Source organism: Calypte anna, chromosome 10 (genome assembly GCF_003957555.1).
Source record: "Calypte anna isolate BGI_N300 chromosome 10, bCalAnn1_v1.p, whole genome shotgun sequence".
Lineage (NCBI taxonomy): Eukaryota > Metazoa > Chordata > Aves > Apodiformes > Trochilidae > Calypte > Calypte anna.
In genome coordinates, this window is record NC_044256.1 from 8,293,404 (window position 1) to 8,319,885 (window position 26,482).

Here is a 26,482-nt window from a genome sequence, read left to right on the forward strand (position 1 = left end):
GCAGGAACCAGGCATATCCCTACAGTAATTGCCCACTAGGAAAAGCACTATTTTTCTGATCAAATTAAAAAAAAAAAAAAAAAAGAATTTATGCTTTTCCATATTTTTTTCTGCTTGCAATGACAAAAATCCTGTAAGCTTTGCTTTACAGACAAAATAATTATCTAATTGCTTTTCCCTTCCATATCAGTGAATATGGGTCTATCTTAACATCAAAGTGTCTTATAATTTAATTCTAATTTACAAATTCCCAAAATAACTTTAAATACAATCCACTTCAATGGTAGCTTCCACATAAGGAACAAGCAAACAAGCTGAGACCCTGCAGTGTGAAAAGAAAAAACTGAAAGAGATACTATTAGAGTTTATAAAATTGTGTCTGCTACAGTGGGAAAATAAGGACAGATTGCTTCAGCCTTTTCCCATGCAAGACAGGAAAAGAAAATCTAAATCAAGTTAACAGAGATTGGTTTCAAACAAAGAGAAGGTGCTGTTCTTCCCAGTGTCATGGGATGCTCTGAATACAAGATGTTTACTTGGGGAGGAACAGGGGCAGGAGTGGGAGACAGATTAATAGCAAAGAAATCTATTGAGGATTGCTGAATAATGCAGAAACTACAAGTGGCTCAAAAAATTCCCAATCTGCAAATGGCTGGAGAACAAGACATTACCCAAGGGAAGCAACAAATATTCCTGCCTTTCTCTCAAATTCTCTCAGCCATCTGCTTTTGGACACTGTTAGGAACAAGATATCGAATACATGAGCCTTTTGCTTGGTCTAGCACAGCCACTGTTGTATTGCTGTGTTTCTATCACACACAAAAATATGCGCATAATAAAACTAAACTGTCACACACCTTTGTTTGCACGATGTTACTGTCAAAACAGGAGGACTTGAAATGCATGGTCATCCTCTGGCCCTGAGAGCAGACACTTGCCCAGTCTCCAGAGCACCGTGACCAACAGCCCCAGCTCCTATCCACCCCATCAGTTGCTCCACCAGTTCCTTTCCCTTCCCCTGGCCCCATGTCAGCCATGCTCCTTTTCATCAAAGCAAACAGGAGAACTCCAGCATCAGACTTGGAAGGAGACACATCTTGCAATTGGAAGTATCTGATATTGAGGAAGGTGTTGGCTAGGTAAGGCAAAAGCTCCAGAGCCTTGATCTGTAGGATTTTACCAAGGGAGCACACCAGGAAAGCTCTTCAGGCAGCAGAACAGTTCACACACCCCTAAAGCACAATCTGTACCTAGAGGGAAAAGACCCTTTTGCACCTTGGACATTCTGCATTATAACTGAGCTGGTATGGAAGGCCTTAAAAACATTTCACTGTGTTGAAAGATCTTACAAATTTAAATATGAGGTCTTACAAATTTAAATATGAGATCTTACAAATTTAAATATGAATTGAGTTAGAGGCAGGATAGATTTGGAATATCTTTCAGCTTCTCTATGACTCCAAGTAGAAACACCCTAACACTACAGCACTGTGCTGTAACCACCATTTTACATTCTGATTTCCCTTTTAAAAATAAAAACATTAGTTCCAAACACCTTAAATGTGCAAAGATGAAAAAAAACAACAAAGCAATCTTTGTAAACTGTATGATTTGCTTCACAAAAAAGGACAACATTGAAATAATCTTTCAGCTTTCTAGAATTATTCAGGTAGGAATTTAGGGTTGTGTTTCTCATCACACTGCAAGAACTGGTCTCAAATTGGTACCTTAAGTCAGTATAAAGAAGCCATGAGGTCTGGTACACTGCTTTCCCCCTCTGGCAGGGGGTTAGCTAAGAGTCATCCCCAACTGGCATGAAGTCCTCTCCTAAGTCCCTGGCTCTATTTCTTCAGGATAAGGAAAAAATAAAAATAAAGCACAAAAGTAAAGAAGAAAACCACAAAGCACAGTTATAAATCTGCCAGGCTCCTTTGCCTTTACAGTTTTCTTATCTCAAAACACTACCCAGTACCAGAGCCATTGCTGTTCAGTCACTGGAGGTCAGAGGAAGCAACAGGAGCTTAGGAAAGCACATGCCTCAGAGTCAAGTTATTTTTTCTTAAATAAAATCCAGTAATTTTTTGATTCCTTAAGGTAGCTAAATCACAGAATCACAGAATGTTTAGGTTGAAAGAGACCTCCAAGATCATCCAGTCCAACTAAAGTCCAGATAGACAATGTCCACAGCTCTTCCCTCATCCACTAGGTGAGTCATCTTGTTGTAGAATGAGATCAGGTCAGTCAGACAGGACCTGCCTTTCATTAACCCATGCTGACTGGGCCTGATCACTTTATCTTGTATGTACCATGTGATGGTACTCAAGATGACCTGCTCCATAACCTTTCCTGGCATCGAGGTCAAACTAACAGGTCTATAGTTCCCCAGATCATCCTTTCAGCCCTTCTTGTAGACGGGAGTCACATTTGCCTGTTTTCAATCAACTGGGACATCCCTAGTTTGCCAGGAATGTTGATATATAATGGAGAATGGCTTGGGAAGTACTTCTGCCATCTCCTTTAGTACCCTCGGGTGGATCCCATCTGGTCCCATAGACATGTGCACATCCATACGGCACAACAGGGCACTGATCATTTCCTCCCAGACTATGTAGGCTTCATTCTGCTCCCCATCTTGGTCACCCAACTCAGGGGGCTGTGTCCTCAGGGAGCAACTGGCACTGATGAAGAGGGAGGCAAAATGAGCGCTCAGCAGTTCAGCTTTTCCATGTCATCCATCACAAGTTTCCCTCCTGGGTCAAATAGAGGGGGAAGATTCTCCCTAGCTCTTCTCTTGCTATTTATATATTTATAAAAACTCTGTTATCTTTATGATACTGGCCAGATTTAATACAAACTGAGCTTTGGCCTCTCTAATTTTCTTCTTACAAATCAAGGCAGATATTATAGTATAAGGAGCATACCACAAATCATAGAATCATAGAATCATAGAATCATAGAATTAGCCAGGTTGGAAGGGACCTCAGAGATCATCGAGTCCAACCCTTGACCCACTGGAGCAGTTGCTAGACCATGGCACTGAGTGCCACATCCAGTCTTTTTTTAAATGTCTCCAGGGACGGAGAATCTACCACCTCTCCGGGCAGTCCATTCCATAGCCTAATCACCCTCTCCGTGAAGAAATTCTTTCTAATATCTAACCTAAACCTCCCCTGGCACAACTTAAGACTGTGTCCTCTTGTCTTGTTGAAGGTCGTCTGTGAAAAGAGTCCAGTTCCCACCTCGCTACAGCCTCCTTTCAGGTAGTTGTAGACAGCAATGAGGTCTCCCCTGAGCCTCCTCTTCTTCAGGCTGAACAGCCCCAGCTCTCTCAGTCTCTCCTCATAGGGCCTGTGCTCGAGTCCCTTCACCAGCCTGGTTGCCCTCCTTTGGACCTGTTCCAGGACCTCTACATCCTTCTTAAACTGAGGGGCCCAGAACTGGACACAGTACTCGAGGTGTGGCCTAACCAGCGCTGAGTACAGGGGAAGAATCACCTCCCTGGACCTGCTGGTGACGCTGTTTTTGATACAGGCCAGGATGCCATTGGCCTTCTTGGCCACCTGGGCACACTGCTGGCTCATGTTCAGTTTCTTGTCGATGCAGACTCCCAGGTCCCTTTCTGCCTGGCTGCTCTCCAGCCACTCTGTGCCCAGCCTGTAGCGCTGCATGGGGTTGTTGTGGCCAAAGTGCAGGACCCGGCACTTGGCCTTGTTGAACCTCATCCCGTTGGAATCGGCCCAGCTCTCTAGTCTGTCCAGGTCCCTCTGCAGAGCCCTCCTGCCTTCCAGTTGGTCCACACTTCCTCCCAGCTTGGTGTCATCTGCGAATTTGCTGATGATGGACTCAATCCCTTCGTCTAGGTCGTCGATAAAGATATTGAACAGAACTGGGCCCCATACTGATCCCTGGGGGACACCACTAGTGACCGGCCGCCAACTGGATGCAGCCCCGTTCACCACCACTCTCTGGGCCCGGCCCTCCAGCCAGTTTCTAACCCAGCACAGGGTGCTCCTGTCCAAGCTGTGGGCTGACAGCTTTTTCAGGAGAATGCTATGGGGGACGGTGTCAAAGGCTTTGCTGAAATCCAGGTAGACCACATCCACCGCCTTCCCCTCATCCACCAAACGGGTCACCTGATCATAAAAGGAGATCAGGTTGGTCAGGCAGGACCTGCCCTTCCTAAACCCGTGCTGGCTGGGTCTGATCCCTTGCCCATCCTGCAGGTGCTGTGTGATTGCACTGAGGATGATCTGCTCCATAACCCTGCCAGGCACTGAGGTCAGGCTGACGGGCCTGTAGTTTCCCGGGTCCTCCTTCCGGCCCTTTTTGTGGATTGGCATGACATTCGCCAACTTCCAATCGTCTGGGATGTCCCCCGTGAGCCAGGACTGTTGGTAGATGATAGAGAGAGGCTTGGCGAGCTCTTCTGCCAGCTCCCTCATCACTCTTGGGTGGATCCCATCCAGTCCCATAGACTTGTGGGGGTCCAAGCAGCTCAAGAGGTCACTGACTGTGTTCTTCAATATTACAGGGGGGCTGTTTAGATTTTTATCACCTTCTATAGGCTCCAGAAGCCTGCTGTCAACAGGATAACCTGTCTTTCTGTTGAAAACTGAGGTAAAGAAGGTGTTAAATACCTCAGCCTTTTCCTCATCTTTGATAACTATATTCCCACCCATGTCCAGTACAGAATGAATGTTTTCCTTGCCTCTTCTTTTGCTATTGATATATCTGTAGAAGCATTTCTTATTGTCCTTCACAGAAGTAGCAAGATTCAGTTCATGTTGTGCTTTTGTCTCTCTGATTTTCTTTCTACATGATCTGACTATATTCCTAAATTCCTCTTGAGAAGTTAGCCCTTTTTTCCATAATTGATAGGCCCTCTTCTTAATCCTAATTTCTTTCAGAGTCTCCCAGTTCAGCCAGACTGGTTGCCTTCCCCACCGGCTCGCCTTCCGGGACTCTGGGACAGCCTGTTCCTGTGCTATCAGAATATGCTCTTTGAAGTATGTCCATCCCTCCTGGACCCCTCTGTTTTCAAGGGCTGTTTCCCAGGGTATACTCTGAACTAGTCTTTTGAATAGTCCAAAATTTGCTCTCCGGAAGTCCAACACAGAGGTTTTACTGACAACCCTCCTTGTATCCCTGAGTATTGAAAACTCTATTATTTCATGGTCACTAAGTCCCAGTCGTCCACCAACCACCACATCTCCCAACCAGCCCTCTCTGTTTGTGAAAAGAAGGTCAAGTGGGGCTCCGTCCCTGGTGGGCTCATTTACTAGTTGGAACAGGAAATTGTCTTCAATACACTCTAGGAATCTCCTAGATTGCCTCCTCTCTGCGGTGTGGAGTTCCCAGCAGATGTCTGGCAAGTTGAAGTCACCTACGAGAATAAGGGATGATGATTTTGAAACATCCTCCAGTTGCTTGTAGAATATTTTGTCGACCTCATCATCCTGATTGGGCGGTCTGTAACAGACTCCCATCACGATATCGGCCTTGATGACCTTCGCACTGATTCTAACCCACAGGCATTCTGCCCTATTATTGGTGGTCTCAACTTCTACAGTGTTGAGAGATTCTCTAACATATAGGGCTACCCCTCCACCTCTCCTACCCTGCCTGTCCCTTCTGAAGAGCCTGTATCCACCCATGGCAGCACTCCAGTCATGGGAGTCATCCCACCACGTTTCCGTGATAGCGACTACATCATAGCTTTTCTGCCGCACGATGGCTTCCAGCTCCTCCTGTTTGTTGCCCATGCTGCGTGCATTGGTATACATGCACTTCAGCTGGGCTGCTGATTTGTCATTTATCTCGGGTAGTCCACCTTTAGGTTCCTCTCTGGAGAGCTCAGTTTCAACCCTCTCCCCGTTCAAACCTAGTTTAAAGCCCTCCTTATCAGCCCCTTCAACCTATGACCTAGAGTCCTTTTCCCCGTTAGTCAGATGAAGTCCATCAGATCTAATGACACAAGGCAGTTTGGGATTTGCCCCATGGTCGAAGAACCCGAAGTTCCGCCGGTGGCACCAGTCCCTTAGCCACCTATTAATGAGATGGGTTTTCCTAGTCCTCTCCTCATTCAAGCCTTCTACTGCAGGAACTGAGGCGAAGACTACCTGTGCTCCTGACCCATCGACTAACCGACCCAGGGCCTTGAAGTCCTTTTTAATCCCTCTTGTACTTCTTCCAATAATGTCGTCACTGCCAGCCTGAACTACCAACAGTGGGTAATAGTCCGAGGACTGAATTAGCTGAGGGAGTCTCTTACTAATATCCCTCACCCGGGCACCAGGAAGGCAGCAGACCTCTCTATGGGATGGGTCAGGTCGACATATAGGGCCCTCAGTTCCCCTCAGAAGAGAGTCACCAACTACGACTACCCTTCTTCTTTTCTTTGTGGGTGAAGTTTTAATCCGTCTGCTAGACAGGGGGTGAACGGGAGGCCTTATGGACAGATCGTCCTCTTGTCTGTCCTCTTCTTGATTCTCTGAGTCCAGGGCCTCATATCTGTTCTCTATGGGCACCTGGGGGAGTGGTGGGGGTTGGGAGAGAATTCTTTTGCCTTTTCGGTGGGGGACCTGTTTCCATTCTCCCCTATCCACCTGGTCTGCATCAGCTGCCTGATAGGAGGAGGGGCAGGACTTCACCGTCTCCTGTTGGATTTCAATTGTAGTTGAGAGGGTGTGACTCCACCAGTCAATTTCCTTTTCACTTTCCCTAATACTTCTTAGTCACCTCCTCCTTAAGCTCTGCCACCATGCTCAGCAGGTCGTTGACCTGCTCGCATCTCACACAGACCTTATTTTCACTGTCCGCCGGTGCCAGGACGAGGCTTAAACATTCTTCACAGCCAGAGACTTGAACAGCAACGTCCATTTTACTGTTCCTCTTCAGGGATTCTGTCTGTACGGACACACCCTTTTTCTCAACAGCAGCAGTTTTTGCTTTTTTTGAAACCACTGTTATCTGTGCCTTTCCTGCTTGCTCTGCCTGCGTGAACTGCCTCGTTAACTGCCGCTTCTAATTCCTGTTCGCCGCGCTCCGGGTCGCTGGCGCTCCCAGCAGGCACTTCAAATCCCTCGTGGTCCGGGTCGGTGCCGCCCCCTTACAGCTGATTGATTGGTCTCGGTAGAAACCCACCAACAGCAAGGTTACGCAACACGCTGCCGGTAGCCGTTTGAATCCTCCGCTCGAATCGGGCGCTTTAAATCCCTCGTGGTCCGGGTCGGTGCCGCCCCCTTACAGTTGATTGATTGGTCTCGGTAGAAACCCACCAACAGCAAGGTTACGCAGCACGCTGCCGGTAGCCGTTTGAATCCTCCGCTCGAATCGGGCGCTTTAAATCCCTCGTGGTCCGGGTCGGTGCCGCCCCCTTACAGCTGATTGATTGGTCTCGGTAGAAACCCACCAACAGCAAGGTTACGCAGCACGCTGCCGGTAGCCGTTTGAATCCATCAAAGTAACATTGTAGGTTTGCAATATTGTGTCAATAATTCTTCCTAGCTAACAGACATAGCAAAGTGGGAAGCATTCACACAATGCTGATACAAACTGGTAACTGTTAATAGCACAGGAAGAGATATGAGTCTCAGTTATTCATATCTCAGCTTAGCAAATGAAACAGTGACCACTCCGACATAAAGCACTAGAACCTCCCTAGAGAAAAGCTGGCATATAATTCTCAGTAAAACTTCGTAACATTGCCTATTCCTTGTAAGGTGGTGCAACATCTGATCACTTTTTTAATAAAAAGGGAAGGGTGCTCTTTCAAATAAAGTTTTACATATCTAAACTATTCTAGGCAAATAAAAAAATTAAAACTATGCTCTTTCATACGCAGCATCTTTCTGCACTTCAAAGGAACTCCTCTCTTACTTAGAAAACAACAATAAACAATTATAGTCCAATGGGAAACTAAAGAGTTTTAAGTTTTGCAAGAGAACCACCTTGAAATCACAATTTTGCTCAAGCACTCAAATTACTGACAATGTTACACTGTGATTGTGACAACGATGCAAAGCTTTACTCACAGTAACACAGACACAGTCGATGGAAACCACTTAAGAGGATTCATAAAAGCTTTATTCCTTGTCTTCTACTGGTCTTGCTTATAATCCAGCTAAATTTCACAGAGCTTAATACGTTAATTGTTTAAATCCTCAGTTCTCTTGCTTGTAATCCTCCAAGTTGATGCCCACACTACTACAGTTACAATCAAAAGAAGTTGCAGGAAGATTAGCAACTCTGAAAATCATTCCTATAATGGTTAATCACATGGATGATAATTTAAGCAAATTAGGAGAGCAATAACCAATAACCTCCAGTACTGTGTCCAGTTCTGGGCCCCTCAGTTCAGGAAAGATATCAAGGGCCTGGAGCAGGTCCAAAGGAGGGCAACCAGGCTGGTGAAGGGACTCGAGCACAGACCCTATGAGGAGAGGCTGAGAGAGCTGGGGTTGTTCAGCCTAAAGAAGAGGTGGCTCAGGGGAGACCTCATCGCTCTCTACAATACCTGAAAGGAGGGTGTAGCCAGGTGGGGGTTGGGCTCTTCCACCAAACGACTTTCAACAAGACAAGAGGGCATGGTCTTAAGTTGTGCCAGGGGAAGTTTAGGTTAGATATTAGAAAGAATTTCTTTACGGAGACAGTGATCAGGCATTGGAATGGGCTGCCCACTGAAGTGGTGGATTCTCCGTCCCTGGAGATATTTAAAAAGAGACTGGATGTGGCACTCAGTGCCATAGTCTAGCAACCGCAACGGTGGTAAAAGGGTTGGACTCGATGATCTCTGAGGTCCCTTCCAACCCAGCCAATTCTATGATTCTATGATTCACATTAAGCATATAGCTGGACGGAAACTACAGTCAGTGCCAGGGATAGACACACTCCAGTTCATGAAATCTCAAAAGCCTGATCTCACATAAAGAAACCTCTTCCTTCATCTTCACAAAGCCTCCAGAAGGTATTTTCCCTTCCCACTCCATGCCAATTCTTGGGTAGCTGTCCAAAACAAAGTTTCAACCAATTATGTAAAGCACAATGATTTGGGCCTTATGGTTGTGGGTTTTTATGCAGCAAAGAGAATGTGGCTGGATAATGCTCATGCGCTCCATTCTTCTATTATCTTCTCACCAGAACCATCTTCCTAAGGTAGGGCTTAGTCTGTCTATGAGGCAGTTTGTGCTGTGCTAGAGATAAAGCAAACAGTCAAAAGATAAATGGTATAAATCCAAGCTATGTTATTGTTGATATTGTCAGTAAACAAAGTTATTAATTATACATGTACTGGAAAAGCTGAAGAAAAATTATTTGCCCAAAGGGGACAGAAATTGTTTTAAAAAACTCTCCCCAAAGCCTCACACATTGCTTGCAGTAAAGCATTTGAATTTACTAAAACGTACACTTAACAGCATCAACTCAGCTCTCAGAAGCTATGAACTGCTCAACGCATCTCTAAAGAGATTTTCATTACAGAAGACATATTTTAAATTGCACTTCTAGCATCTCAGTTTCATTGCTGTGCATAAAGCCTGCCTTCAGCTTCTCAGAAGACAGTATACAGTTGCAAGTACAAAGTACATCATCCATTTCATAAAAGATATTCTATTAGAATAAACAAAATAAATTAACCTGAAGTTGGAGCTCCAAAACACTACTGAGCTTGATGAGTTACAGGGCATAAAGCACAATTCTTTTCAAAGGCTGCTGAACTTTCCCATCTCCCTCAAGTAAGAGTCCACTTTACAACTTGCCTGTGCAAAAAAGACACTATCCCATTTACGTGAACTGCCCCTCTTGTTTACAGATCTGAGTCTTGACTGATAAAAAGTATTTCTGGGGAAGATTTTGCAACCTGCCACTGCAATAAATAAATTCATTCTTTTATGAAGAGAACTCTAATGTCTACAGTCTGTGTGCTAACCTACCAGTGACAGCAAGGTTAGAGAAGGCTTTTCAAGTATTGTAACTTATGACGAACACAAAAAAAATCCTTGTACTTAACTTGAATGTACAGAACAAAATATGTCACTGAAACTAAAACCTTCTGATGTGGGTCACATAACCTGTGGAATGCCATTTGTAGAGCACAAGGCTGCTTTGAATTACCATACAGTATAGCAGTTTATGCCCTCACTTGTAAAATGCTTTCTTTAGCACCACCCTGAGACTACACCTACTCTCCTGAAAACGGAAGAAGGACAGACTGTAGAAGAAATGAAGAAATCTTTGAGTTAGCACATGAAAAACAAACACATCTAGCAAAGCTGCCAGAAATCAGGACTGTTTAGAAAAATATTCAATATAAAAAAATACTCCTGCCATTTACTAACCATTAACCTGCTTGCTGCGAGCCTGGTTTCCTTCTACCTAGTGCTCTGGATTTCCTTACAGGCCTCCTCCCAGCACCTTTCTGAAGAGGAAGCCTCAGAACTGTCACTGAAGACCATCTAACAACCTTATTAGGCAGATAACACCTGCATCAAAACTCTACACCTCTAGTACAAAACAGTACATTCGACTTAAATTGACACTAACTACAGAAACTGTGTTTACTCAAGGAAACAAAACTCCACAGTGTTCTCTTACCCTCATCATGAAGATAAACTAATTAACTGCAAGACTGCATAGGGAGTAAGTCCTCACAGCTAACAGCCCACCTCCTCACAACAAATGGCTGAATTGTTTCATCCTTTTAACTTTGGGATAAACTTCCCTGCCAAGGACTGAATTTTGTATAATGAGACATCTCGTTGCTGTAATAATCTAGTTCCCACTAGAGAAATAAATTATCTAGTGGTATGAGAGTCAGCTTAACCATCATAAAACTTGAAAGAAAGTACATGTATACTTATGGCATTGTCACTCTCTAGAGACCTAGGTAATGCATGGTATTCTTCAACATTTGCATTTTTAGCATTGCCCTCAGATTTCACAATGAAATATGGTGATACGAAACTCTCTTGAAATGTAAAAAAGAAAAAAAAAAACTACTGAAAAATGTAAATTCAGATTCAAACTTAAAGCTTGATTCGACCAATTAAACATGGAAGGATGACCTTGATATATAGGGAAACATACTTGCCATTTAGGGCATGCAGTTTCTATTAAAAAAGTTCTCACCTAGAGGGAGAAGGCATTTTAATGAGCTCCTTAGTTCACTCATTCAAATTTCTTGGAGGGCTTTGGCATATGCAGCTCAAAACTTACAACTGATTCTTTTGGCATTCATTTTTTAATTTCAGTTCTGACTATCATCTGGTTTTGATAGGGAATAAAATCAATAATATAAAACCTGTGATCTATCTCTAGTTGATGATTATATCTATCATAACCTTCAACACCCAAAAAGTATTCAAAAGCACTTGGAACAATGACCCTATTCAGATACTTGACTGGCTTATGTTTCCTACATTACTGTAAAAAAACATGCATAATTTTTATCATCAGGTTAGTTGTGCTGAGAATTAACTTTCCACCTACCTAACTTCACATACCATGTGTTTGTGCAAGATATACACAATAGGACAAATCTCATGGCATAAAGAGCTTTTTGTTCCAAACAACATGAAGGAAAACACATTATTCAGAAGCAAGTTGAAACTAGGTATAGAAAACAGAGATGGCAGACTTCACTGAATGTCTTCCCAAAATTAAAAGTAATCTGAAAGGTATAATTTCAGATGGGCATTTAAGCACAAAGAAGGAGCATCAGGAATGTAAAGCTGGGAAAGGGAGTGGAAGACTACCCACCCCATACTGCAGCATCTCTCTCCTCATTTGCAGCCTTACAGACTTCATTGTCACATTACTGACTTCAGAATCAAGGCAGTAAATCCTGGGTAAATCTTGCTCCAAACTAAAAAATACATTTTAAATTTTATATAACTTAGGCAAAAGCATGTATGTTCTGTAGCTGATTGTCCAGGTCAGAAGTACTGATAGCAACCTTAGGTTTTTTTTTTAAAGCCATCCTGTGGGAGAATATATTTCTCTCCATATAGCAGCAGCTGGTTCAACCCCCCATTAATATCATCTTAATTTATTAGACATCCTAGGTGAAAGAGAAAACCAGCTTTTACAATTCCCTTAGTTCAATATCAGTTTCTACAATTAGATATTTAAGACACTGCTGCTTAATATAGTAACATTTTCATTATCCCCAAGGATTACTCAAGAACATTTACAAGGAAAACCATTTGTGAGAATTGTATGGGTTACTGATAATTTGGTTTTGTCTTTCTTAATGGCTATTTATATATATATAAATAAATCAAAAAGCTTTTTTTTTTTTTTTTTTTAATTTCACAGTGTACCTCATCTTCCTTGCCCATGCAGTACTGAAGATATTACCTCCCAACCTCCATGCAATTCCTATATGGGCACTTAGCCAAGGGGATCTCATCTTTGTCCTCCTTTATGCTCAACTATTTGGGGCTGATTTGCAATTGGGTTCTTCGGCAGCACGAAAATGTGCTTGAAAACTATGCAGCATCTGTTTAGCACAAAGAAAGTTCTTCAAAATATAAACAAACTACCTAGTTAATTACAGGTATTTCATGTGAAAATAACACCTGATTAATGTCTGCAAAGGACTCAGAAAAGATAAACTTTTAAGAGAGACACCCACCCTGCAACACTTCTATCTACAGACTATTACGGCTCCACTGTTGGGTTGCTCCAGCGAGCTCCACCCCAGGACAATACCCAAATCCAGAGACCTGTAACCTCCATGGTCCTTCCTGCTGGGCAGTGGGAAGTCTCCACTGTTGGGAAGAGCATGTGCTGCCAGCTAATGTTTTGGGATGCAGCAATGGCACGATCAAAGAGTGGGATTGATTTCAGGTTCCCAAAAGCAGTCTTTCACATCCTGAGCCAGAAGCTTCAAAGAGATGGTACACCCATTTCCAGTTCCTCATCCTGGTCTGCTCCTGGGTGGATATCAGGCTCTGATAGTTGAAACAGCACATCCATAACTCTGCAGCATAGTTTAACCAAAACCCATCTGTTACTATAATGAGTGCCTAGCCTGTGAAGCTTCCACACACCTCACGGGCTTCTGGATGGTTCATACCAGAGGTGATGCAACTCTGCAAGGAACACATAGCTCTTGTCTTCACTATCAGGTTTCAGTCACTGAAATGATCCTCCACTTGTCCTGAGCACAGGAGTTAGACGCTGCTCATATGCCCATGTAAAAACCCAAAAAGAATATTTGTCTCAAAACAGCCACCCTGATAAAAGTGGATACTGTGCTCGGGTGGAGGCCTCATTTGACAGCCATCTGGACTCTGTTGTCTCAAGGAAAGACCCTCGTTTGGGTAACCACCCTGATAAACAGGGCCCTATTCTCACAAGGGCAGCCCCTCCTTTAGTGGCCATCCCGATAAGCTGAACACTGTCCTTGCCAGGGGAGCTCTGTTTGATGGCCACCCTGGCAGGCTGGACACTCTCCTTATTCAATAAGGGACAGGGGCAGGGAAGCTGCACCCTGTGGAGGCAGAGTGACATCTTGTGTGTGCCCCGGGTAAGGCCACTGGAGAGGGCACATGTGCAGAAATAAGGGTTATTGCTTTGTCATCCCATCTGGAGGGGTCCAAGTGAACACCTGGCTTTGCAAGCTATCTCAAAGCCCCTGCCTGAAATGGTGGGGTCAGGCAGCATAAAAGAGGCACGCTCAAAATGCTGGATGTGTGGCCACCATCCAAGGACCTGAACTTCCTACCAAGATCATCACTGGATCCAAGGTTAGTGATATCTTCTCTCTCTCTTCTTTATCTCTCTCTCTCTGTGTTTCTGCTTCTAACCTTATTTCAGCACATGAGGGTAACATAGTTTCCAATTTTGTTACATTTTACTCCCCATTGCTTCCTTAAGTTTTGTTAGCTATAACCTGCTCTGTTGACAACTTCCTTAGGTTTTGCTAACCATTTGCAACCATTGCTTTGAAAGTACTATCCTTTATAATTCTGCTAGTTGTAATCTCACATGCTTTATAATCTTACTCACTTTTAAGTAAAGTTGTGTTTTATACAAACCTCCTGGTTAATAACCTTACTCCTCAGTACTATGCAGAGAATTCCCGAACTTAATCTAGCTGAATTGGTCATTAAAAGAGATTAATTAGAGGAGGAGGATGATTGGCCCAGCCACACCCAGGCTCCTCTCTGAAGGAGTTTAGAAAGCAAGGGGGTCCAGTGCGAATCTCCCACTCTGGGCAATCCTACCTGTGCCCACTCTGTGGCATGTAGAGAAGTGCCCATTCCGTGGGACATGGTCCTTTGTTTGGCCCCTGCATCTGGGGAGCCGTGCTCACTTTGTGAGATGTGACAGTGCCACATCATCCACCTTGTGGGGCCTGACAGCCCAGCACGAGGTACCAACAGCAGCTGTCTCTGCTCAACCCTGACCCCGGGTAAGGTCAGGAAACCATCCCAGCCCTAAGCTTCACAGAGTCTGTGCCTCCTTTGAATGCTGGTAAACAAGAGGAAGCAGCAGGGCAGAGATCATTGCTTGTGAAGGCTCCCCAGTGCTTCTCATTACAACACTCAGTTTGCATTGTTCTGTAACACCACCACTGAATTTTAAACATTTGCATTGCTTCATGTGAATCCTTCAAAATGTCAGCAAAGCTCATTCATAACTTTTGGAAATACAATTAAAGAAAACAAACTTTCGTGCCCCTATGAAGAATCATGCCAAGCTCACTTCAACATGCTATGTTTCTCAAATATGGCAAGGACTGAAGAAAGGTTTGACATACAAAAAAATTTACAATTCACAAACTACAGAGCAAGATTTAGAAGCTGAGCAGCTACAAGCAGAGGCAACTACAGGTTCTGCCGTGGCTGAGCCCTGCATAATAGTAGCAAGCAACAGAAAACAGGTCACAGAAATCAGTATCTTTAACACCACTGAAGTGTGACAGTTTGTATAATGCAGAGAGAGAAATCTTTTTATGGAAGCTAACATTTAGTATTAAAAATCATGCATCTATTGTAGATGGACATTATTTATCTCTAGGTAAGGCGTGAACAAGTGAGGTAGTCTTAAAATTATGCAACCATTTCCTTTGGCATATTTGTTTACATCTTTCTCACTCCGAACATTACCCTTGAACATGAATGTGATACAGGTAAAAATTACTCAAAAAGTATACACATTCCTATTAAGATGAATTCATAAGTAAACTATACAACTCCATAGACATTAACCTGTATTTCTGAAGAACAGCAAGGACTATTAAGAAATTTTTTTCAGATAATACAGTGGTACTTCCCCACACCAGACTCCTCTGACTTATTGTGGGGTTTTTGTATCATTGTGGGACAAAGGTCATCAACAAAAGTCAAACTGCAATTTCAAGGGGAAAAAATGATACCCACAAAGCTGATGCCTTATTTCTGCTACTAACACCTTCCTCCCAAGCAGAGTTCTGTGACAACCAGAAAAACCAATACTTTGTTCCAAGTACAAATCTTTCACAGCAGCAGGTTTAGTGCAGATTTTGAGTCTCTAATTGAAGAGCAGACTATTATCACGATACAGCACTGAGCTTAATTAGAAAACAAAATCAATAAAGAAGGTATGAGACAGGTTTTAGCAATTTTCAGTGTTGGTTCGAATTTCTTCCTTAGAATTATTTCCAATAGTAATGAAAGCTTAATGCAAAAATAAGTCACCCAGACATTTTGCTCTCTTGCTACAAGATTTATTGCACTTCTCAAACACTTCCAATATCCCAAGAAGAAGAGCAGTGTATCTCAAAGCATCTGCCACAAATGAAGATCTGGGCAGATGTACTTTTGGAGGAGAAGTCTAAGATTCTTCACGTAAAGGTTCTTCTTTCTACAACTGTTTTGTTCCAATTTTAAAGAAAGTCTGAACAAGTTTAACTCAGGATGGTTAGTAAATAAATGTTGCATAAAACTGCTCTTTGTGCAAGACAAGTTGCAAATACAAAAACTTATAATAATTATCTGTTGTGAATAACCAAAGTGCTTTCTGTACAACAACTCCAAACGACCCCAACAGCAAAAAAACTGCTAAAGGAAAAAGTCAATCCCAGAAACTACAAAGGCAACTACAGGTCATTTCTTATAAAAACCAACTTACCCATCCTTCAACAGATTTGTGAAATCCAGGTTTCTTTCTTCTTTTGAAGGCTGCAAACCTTGCTCCAAGTGTTAGAGACTAGAAATTCCACCATCTCAGGTGGTTTTGCATGTGACAGCCCATCACAAAAGCCACCCCAATGGAGGAATGTTTCAGCATACACCCCAAACCCCCAAACAACTACAGTTCTGCTTCATCAAAATACCACCATACTTTTAGATCTGATTTGTGTCACTATTGATTTAAAACCTATTGGCTAGACAAAATATAGACTTTATTTCACTTTTTCTTAATATCTAAATTGCTACCTAGCCCTTGTGTGTAAATGATATTAAAAGAAAGTTTTCTTACATGGCAACATTTTTTTTTTCTTAAAATAAGGATTTGCCCTTAGCATAAACTTTTCAGCTACAGCATTCTCTCTGGAAGCACAAAATTGATAAACCTATCAAAGCACTACTTCTCCATTTGGGTTTTTTTGTTTGGTTTTTTTTTTCAATTTGCTCTGGCGGCACAAAGGAGGTAATCAGCCTACTACAATGGGCAACCTCAAATCTATCACCACAGATACTCAAAATAGACATTTCTTTTAATTTTAGTTTTAGTACATACTCATAATACTCAAGGTACACTACCAGACACTGAATGCTGTCCAAGATGACTGAAGAGCCAGCCTGCTGCAATTCCAAAAAACATTGAAAGGCAGTAATACAGACCACAAAAAAAGAGCAATTCAGACTATTCTTACACAGATGCAGCCGTTCCTTTATTTTAATAGTCTTCAGACCTGTAATATCAATTTCCTAAGGAAGATAAGACTGGGAATGTTTTTGGTTTACTATTTTCTGGTTGAGTATTCAATGCAGTAAATATTTCACCAGGAAGTGAAACCTCCCTCTAACCTCATTATCTACAACACAAGCACCAAGACAGGTGATGGGGAGCTCACGCGGTGATCTAACTCACGTCACACCATTTGCAGAAATCCCAGGGGTGCTGGACACAGTAGTAAATTTGAAATATTTCCCAGATGAAGAATGAACTTATAACCTTCTGAGTATTTAACTGCCACCATGGCTCTTCCACAACACATGTTTTTAGAGAAAACAGAAGGCACCTAACTGCATTTAGATCCATTTCCTACTTCTTTCCGCAGGCTTTCTTTCATCACTTTCTACTTTTATCTAAAGGAAATACTACAGATTCTTCATTGCTGGTGAGAGCAAAACTCATAGGAATTTTACTTTGTACAGAAGATTATCAGACACCAAGTTATTGTCTGCCTTCATGGAAAGTTACCTACCCTTGCATAGTTACTGTCAACGTGACTGGCCTGGCTGCTAACATGTTGTTGTGCCCAGCATTTTCTCAGAGAAAAGCAAATACAAATCTATACACATTTTATTTGTTTGCTATTTGTCCTTAAAGACCAATTCCAATGTGGATGAGATTCAGAAATGTCAAGCCTTAGGGGCTAAGACTCCAGTCACAGGCATTTCATGTCCTCTTCCATATTCAAATCACTTTTCAAAATGTGCAAGTCAAAACTTTGGTGCCATGGCACATGGTTCTGTGAAATCCTCAGTATGCATGTACACTACTAAAACTTCTATTTTCTGCAACTCCCTGATGCAGAGCAGTTTTGTGGGTTTGCTTCCAGGTGTCTCCTCACTTTGTGCTAACATGTTTCTTCCCCTTTTCGAGGACTATCCCTGAAAATTGTGATTCCAACAGTTCCATCACTGAGCTGTTGAGCCAGTTGCTCCCTAAACCCATTTCAAAGTTACCTAAGACAGCTCAAGCTAGCCTAAAAAAAAGCCTAATTTAAGTAAAGTGCCTTAGAGCTCACAAAAAGCAGTTGAGTCCATAGATGGCAGCTGAGCTGGAGAGATGTGGGGACAGTGCCCTGTTCTTCAGTGGGTACAGCTAAGCTTGGCTTGGAGGTCAGAACAGTTTTTGCCACTCAGCAGGATATCCAGAATTAATTGGCAGAATGGTTGGCAGAATATCCAGGATGGCTGGCAGAAACTATAGCAAAACCCACTCTATTACAACACATACTTTAGATTTCCAATCTTTCAAATTCCTTATGTATTTCTCAAAAAAAAAACCCCTTCCTACCAAATCAAAGAATAACCAGGTTTAACAAGGGGTTTAAAATTAGAGACGTTTCATGGTTAAAGGTACTAAGAATGTCACTAATGACAAAAAAATGTATTCATTTGTGATTGTTTCTTCTGTCCTCCTCAAAAATGTAGGCTACATAAAAAGCTTATTCTTTCTCCACTACAAACCCACCTAAAACTTACATGATTTCTCAGCTAAACACACTGTCAATATCACTGATTACTTTCACCAGTAGTGAAATACTATTTGACCCTGTATTCTCACACCTGTACCACATACATTTTGCAAAGTCTTAGATAAGTCTTCACCAAAATACTCCATTATTTTCAATCATCCTCTGAATAAAATGACATTCTCATAACTAGCTTCCAGACACACTTTGTAGATAAAAAGACTGAGGAAACAAATTTGTTTAATATGCTTCTGGACCCTTAAGTGCCTTTCTAGTCAAGTACTCCTGTTTACTTACAGCCATTTTTCCAGATTCAGTCCTTCTGCAATGTATGTACAAAAATAATTTTTTGAACTAAACATGTAATAGAAGGCTCCTCTTTTTTTTCTTTTTTTTTAATGACCATTTACTACTTACCTCCTGCAAACACATAGGCAGGACAGCAAAATGTCCCTGTTTCTTGCCAGCTAAGAGCAGCACAGGCCTCAGTGTGGGACACTTCACTTTTTAATGATGGATGTCAGCACATGCATTCTTACTGCTACTCAGGCAAAGGTATTCAGGCACTGAATCCAGCATAGTGGATTCATAGCAGCTGGTGCTACTTCATGGGCAAAGCACATTAGCTTCCAGGTTTTTAGATCCTTGTTAAAAGGATACAGAAAAGCTGGTCTTGGCTCAAAGTAACATTTAATGAGCTTTTATTCTGTGCACAATTTAAGCTTACAACTGGATCAAGTCAAGCAGGTTGTTTCTAGCTACCTGCAAATTTCAATCAATCCACACCTGGCACTGCAGGGAAACACCAGTGAAGACACATCAACAGGAACACCATCTCTCTTTAACTGTCCTAACATGTCAAATAATGCCATCTCCCTCACATTTAAGTAGAGATTTACACGTTTCTCACTGAATTGCCACCATGAAATGTTAACAGAAGGAAAAAATGATTGACTGCCTTAGTACAGCCTCTAGCATGCTACTGTAATCTCCAAACAAAAGAACCCGGTTGCTTCAAGAAAGAGATGAAGAAAAATAGGCGAGATGTAGGAATTAAGTACCCTGGAAATGGATTTCTTATATGAATTTCCATGAGGCCAATTTCTAAGAATGACAGAAGAAGCTTAAAATAAATAAAATCATGCAGTTATCAGGTGGAAAGAGATGACGTTTTCTAGTCTAGAAGAAAATGATACCATGATCAGATAACAGCTACTCAAACTATTCAACCCCTGACCAAATTACAGTAATGCAGAAGTACAATTGCTCTCCACAGTGAACTTTCAAAGGGAAGTAAAATTAAGATTGCAAGTAAGTAATAAGATCAGAAATGCAACTTTCCAAAATTATGTCAGTATAATAATTAATATATTTAAATACTCAAGCACTGAAATAAATTTGGGGTGGTTTTGCACTAGATGTAGAAAAAAACTTCAGCATAAAAGAACTGGCAAAACCTATTCTAAACCTTTACAACCAAGTAACAGAATCACTTACACTAGTTTAGATAATGAGCAGAGTGAACTCCAAATCACTTTCATCCCCTGACTGACCTTTTTCTGTAAGCTACATTAAGGCTATAATCTGAGTATTATCTATGATTTGCTTAGCTTAATTGCATCATGTCATTAATACTATTAATTTCTGCCATTGCTCACAAAACTCAAAGCCTCATGCCAATTATGTGAAATATGTAGGTTGAAACTGAATTAAACACAGCATGACACATATTATGATGTAAAATCATAACAAAGTGCTGTGAAGCATCAAGCCTGTAAGAAAATAGAGCACCTAACCTGACTCTTTTTGCCTAAGAAACAAGGTAAGAAAAATGTAAGGTTTTATTTCCAGATAACCAATATTTGTTGGTTTTCAAAACACTTCAAGTCCACTGTATTCCATTTGAACAGCCTCACACAGTATGCATTTTCAGATGTTCTTCCCTGACTTTTAAAGAAGAGCAGAGCTAGCTAACAGGCTTCTGTACCAGTAACTTACAGAGAGCAGAAGACATGGTTGGAAAGCCACTTCCAAGGGCAGGGGGGAATAAAACACAAGGGGAAGCTTGTAGAGGTAAGCAGGTAACAGTGCAAAGTAAGACATCAGGGCTTAAAAATTTGGTGTCCTTTCTTTTTTTCCTTAAATCCCAACTGTCCTGCTCCAGCTTTTCTGCATTTGAAACACAACCTTCTTTTGGAAGTTCCAGTTAACATACCCAATAAAATATATCATGACCTTAAATAGACATGACTTCAGTAGTAAATTTATCGAATTTCCATATAACTGATAGAGACATAAAAACTCCCCTAATGTGCCTTTATGTAAGATTTAATGGTATAAGAATAGTTACCCCACAGTGTTAAACAATACTTTTTTTCTCATAAAGGTTTCATCTATAGACAAGCCTTCCTAAATAGTTGCTCAGTGATTAAAGAATTTGTCACTTCAGATAAGACAAACCTTTAGTATCATAGTCCACTGTAAATAAGTCAGCTGAGATCTTACAAGGGTTCTGTATATACCAATCACTCTTACCTACCAGTAAATTCCAGCTGAAGAACTTCAAACCGGTATTAAGATCCAATTAATTAAAAAAATGTAAGATTTTCTCATGAAATGTAAGAAAGATGAAGAAGCCAAACTTCTACCTTTCCCCCCCTGCTCCTTAATAAGCCTGCCTTATTTTCACAGGTTACAGAAGTAAAATGTTTTAAAATCAGTGTTATCAACATTTCAGTGCTATTCTAATCAAAACTTTCATGAGTAAGCAAAACAGTTACAAAACCACTGAGATACTATCTCAGCTTTTCTCAAGATCCTTGACAGCAAGAGTACCCATAAGGACCATGAAAACTACTTCACATGTGTTTCTTTGAAGGATGGCTTTAGTAGTAGTACCATAGGTCATGTTTTAACTGTGATTAGCCACAATGACCTCTGTCCTCATTTAAAATATATGGCATTGGCAGCATTTAATATTAAAAGAGCATAGACAGCTGCCTTTAATCCTGCTCAAGATGCATTATATAAGCAAACCCTTCACTTGAATATTTATGAAATTAGAAACAGTTCCAATAAGAAGTCACAGTAACACAACCAATACAACATAAGTGGGGCTGCGGTTTGGGGTATTTGTTTGGTTTTGGTTGTTTGTTTTTTAAAGGAAGCACAAACATCAACAGGGTCTTTCAACTGATCACACAGCCAGTCATCTGGGGATCTTTTCTCTCTGAAAACGAAATTCTTGACCTACCTTGAACTGTAAGTTCTGCCTGAGCTTCAATGGTCTCATTTCCATTATCTGCTATGCACGTGTACGTCCCAGCCTCCTCCTCTGTCACGTCCCTGATCTCCAGACTGCCTCCCGCAAGCAGAAAAAACCTGTCAGAGCTGTGCAAAACAGAAAATAAACATAATTTAATGAACAAATTGACTGAGAGCAAGTGTTACCAGAGAAACACACACAAGTCCTCTGCCTGAAATGCCTACATAAACCCAAGAAGCCTTTATGTATAATACTCCTGAGTGATATTTAAAGGGAGCCAGAGTAGAGATAAATTCCATACTTTGGCTTAACATTTAAAATTAACTTCAACTAGATCAATTCTAACTTCCTACGGAAGTTCCTGCAAAAAGATCTATGAAAATGGTGGTCTTCCAGATTCCTGAACCACTTTGTCTGCATCTGGACAACTCGAGCAAAGAACAAAAAAGACCTTTCCCAACATTGTAAAGGTGAACAGAAACAATGTCAGTGAAGCTCCTTTGTGACAATGGCATGTTAGACATGTTAAGGCTGCACTTAAACCATATCTGGAGAAAAATAAGTGATTAAGATGCCTCTGGACCCTGACACATCCATATATGTGAGTCTGTACCTCTGTACCTTTATTATGTAAAACACCTGTTTTGATTATTTCTTCTACATTCATGGCGAATTAAATGAATCTGACTAGCATATAATCTGCTGAAGGGTAAGATGACAGCAGAAAGAAATGTATCCAATGGTTAAATGTGCTTGATCCATCGGTGACAGGACACAAAAGAAGACAGAAGGTCATGCAGAAAGAACTGACTGCAAGGAGCTGAGGCTAAAAGCATTGCAGAGGAATAATAAAAGGCTACACAAGCTGTTAGTTTCATTTTGATGGGATATAATACCTTTTTCTGAGTATCAACTGATTCCCATAGTAACCCAGCTAAAAGCAACACATATCTTATGATGCTTATTCCCCAAGCCAACCACTGGAAAAGCAAAGCAACACATACACACTGAGGCAGGAGACTCCTGGTTACTAACCAGCATTTAAGATCTTACTAAAACTATAAAAAAATTACTAGACACTTTCCCATTAGGCCACAAAAGTTTGTCCTGTGGATCTCACAAACTACTTGTGACATGGTAGCATTTCCATGAACTCTCTTTTTTGTCAAGAAACAAGGGTATGTAGTTTTCTGTCATGTATATTTTGTGCTATGATTTTATTCTCTTTTATTATTTCCCCCAAGAAACGCCTAGAGGAGAGTCCAAAGTTTACCCACATGTGATCCAAGCAGTTCACTATTGTTAAAAACATGGAAGAATGAATTTGTTAGATTCCTTTTTATTCCTTCTGCATGCATTAGCTGTGGACGAATTCTGGTCTTAAAGCAGAACTGCCTTTGTAATAAAGTAAAAACTTCTTAATTTTGTAAGGACACTGAAGCATTTTCACAAAAGAGTGAGGCAATCAGATTTCAGACACAGTAGACAAAGAATCAGCTTAATACAAAAGTGATAACATAATTTAAAGTGTCATTAAAAATAACAAAGATTGATCATTCAAATGTCAGGGAACAACAAAATCAAATTCAAGTCTTCCACACGCAATCCATATAGCTCTCAGTTACACACTCACAATTATTTGAGCTGCTTTGGATATCTAATTCACATGCTGTTTTTCTGTTTCATTATCAATAAATATAGTGAACCTTTATTAATTTGCTGTATTCAAACAGCCAGTTATGCCCTGAGGTTTTGGATATTCTTTTTTCCTCTTTTAAATTACTACTCCCAAAACATCTTATAATCTATTTGCAGTCTTGGTATAGTATAGCAGATAAAATTAGACAGCAAATTAGATTATTTTGTAGAATCTATGACCAGAAAGATCTCCATAAACATCTGCTATGTTTAACCTTTACTGAGTTGGACAAGTGTAATTCACTTAATACAAATCACTCAGAACACCAGGCAAACAGTAATATGTAATAATTAAAAATATCACACATTCATGTGAAGTACTAAGGGATAAACCCTGCATTATGTATGTGAACACACAAAGAAAGATTTAATTTGATCACATGCAGCAACAGCCTAAGATTAATGCCACACATGCAACCTCAGCTTTATAATCACAGAATCATAGAATGGTTTGGGGTTGGAAGGCACCTTAAAGATCATCTAGCTTCAACCCCCCTGCATGGGCAGGGACACCTCCCCATAGACCAGGCTGCTCAAGGTCCCATCCAGCCTGGCCTTGAGCACTTCCAGGGAGGGGCAGCCACAGCTTCCTGGAACAGCTTCCTGTGCCAGTGTCTCACCACCGTCATAGGAAAGAACTTTTTCCTAATGTCCAACCTAAACCTCCCCTGTTCAAGTTTTAAACCATTTCCCCTTGTCCCTTCCCTACACCCCTGTGCAAAAAGCCCTTCCCCAGCTTTCTTGTATCCCCCTTCAAATATTGGAAGGTTGCTCTGAGGTCACCCCAGAGCCTCCTCTTCTCCAGGCTGAACAACCCCAACCCCTCAGCCTGGCTTCGCAGAGAGGTGCTCAGCACCCTGAGCATTTGAGTGGCTCTGGACACCTCCCAGGAGCTCTGTTTCCTTCTGCTCTTGGGGTCTCCAGAAGTGGACACAGCACTCCAGGTGGGGTCTCACAAGAGCAGAGTCGAGGGGGGAGAATCCCCTCCCTTGACCATTGTCTGTGCTTCTTTTGGTGCAGCCCAGGACACAGTTGATTTTCCAGGCTGCAAGTGCACGTAAGCTCTTATTATGTGGAAATTATTAACCATACAACCATATTACAGTTTTCTGTAAGTATTTTTCAATGACAAAATCTTGATAAATTGATGAGCCCAAACCACCAAAGAGTAGCTGTACTTCCAACAGCCTTATTAAAATATAAGGTGCTGTTCAGGGTCCTTTCAATTGTTTCTTTTCAGATTAACCATCTCATTTATTGAAGATTTTGAAAGAATGTTTGGTACCTGAATTTGCAATTTCCTCTATATGTGTCCAAATTTAAATCAACTTACACAGTATATACTGTTCGACCACACAGTGATCCACACATAGGAAAGGTTTCAAAGCAGAACAACATGGTCCAAACATCTGACAGCTGATGCCCATCTCCCAAGCTCTCAAATTCCATCTTGGCACCAGCCTCACCTGAAATCTCACTCTTCAACTTCAGACCCATCAAAAGCATCATCATTTCCCTTTACTCAAATTAGTTTGGAGAATATTGCATCACAGCAAACTTATTTCCCAATATACTGCATTACAGGCTGCTTGTATGAACAAGTACCAGGACAGCCATCACTAAAGTTTACTCACATTTATTTGCTAACATAAATCTTACTGCAGTCTTTGACAAATATTAAAGAATAATACCTTTCAATTCAATTCAATAAAAACACCATTCCTTTTTTCAGGTTTTACAACAAATATTTAATTCCAACAGCCCACTTCTGCCCTTAAATTTTATCCCTTAAAATAATCTACATTTTCTATACATACGGGCTCCTATAAGTATACTCCTTAGCATTACAGCTTGAAAGCAAAATATCTAATTTTGTACTAGATCAACTGCCACCCTTAAAAAGACAAAAATAAAATTAAGGGGTTTAACAAGAGGTAAAAAATAGGGACATACCTGACCATTCTATCCCAGTATTGTTTCCTAAACCCACCCATGCAGACCTTTATTAATATATATGCATATACATGTATGAATACATACATACACACATACATGTATCTTAATATCTGTAGTGAGTGCATATAGACAAAAAATTTGATTTAAGAGCTTTCCACAGACAGTGGGTGCATTCAACCTGTCCAGGCTAAGAGGATCCATTTGTTCTTTCAATAAAGAAAACCCATGTTACTATGAAAAGTCTTATTAATACACTAAAAGGGGATTTAAATACAAATTAAATTATTTAATCTGTAATTAAATTAACAGAACATGTATAACAAGCTCAGGTGCCTGTTTTGCAGCACTCTAACTGCAGGCTTTACTCCAACAAAGAATCTTAATTTTTACCTCTAGAGATTTTCCAGTTATTCTATTAATAATAATAATAATAATAATAATAATAAAAAAAAAAAAAAAACTGTCATGGTATATGGAGTTTAAGCACTTTGTCTGCTTTTTGAATCTCTTCTCTGTGAAGTCATAGTCACAAGCAGCAGGGTTGAGTTTTGGCACAGTGTGATCACTTTAATGAACAATAAAGGAAGCTTACTCCTACAGAGAGCAGAAAAGAAATAGATCCATTTTTCTCCCTTACCCACTTTAAAAATAAACTGTATAATCAGCACACATATCACTAAGAAAAAAACCCTAAGTGTTGTAACAAGGAAGCAAAAGAAATTAAAAATTTTAAAAACTAAGTTTCAAAAGCAAGCTACTCACTTTCAGCCAGAGCAGGTTCTGTAAGCAACAGTAAGTCAAAAGTAATAAAACTTCAGTTGTTCAAAACTCTGAATTTATTCCTTTTTGGCTCTACCATTGAGCAGGAGGAAACATTTCTCTCAAAGGAAAGAGGAATATTTCTTTGTTTTTGCAACTTTATCCTCCTTAGTGAATGCGTTTCCAGGTAATGTGACAATTGGTGGATTCCAGGAACAGACATGGAGCTCAATCTCTGTTTGGTAAGAGGGTTTCCTTGGGCTTGGCAGATAATGTGAAAAACTCATTTGTTGCAGGAGTAGAGAAATGTTTAGAAAAACAGTGTTTGCAAACAGACAGCCTTGAAGCTCTCTCCTCACCACACAGTGTCCATGTGATGATGGAAAAGT

At 41.0% G+C, this 26,482-nt stretch overlaps 1 protein-coding gene across 1 annotated transcript in view; it reads right to left on the reverse strand.

The window, feature by feature from the left end:
* NEO1 (neogenin 1) overlaps window positions 1-26,482 on the reverse strand; it is a 194,748-nt gene that overhangs the window by 79,666 nt on the left and 88,600 nt on the right. Inside the window, exon 5 of the mRNA XM_030457311.1 lies at window positions 21,669-21,805. Coding sequence (XP_030313171.1) covers window positions 21,669-21,805 — 137 coding nt within the window. The remainder of the gene's footprint in view (window positions 1-21,668; window positions 21,806-26,482) is intronic.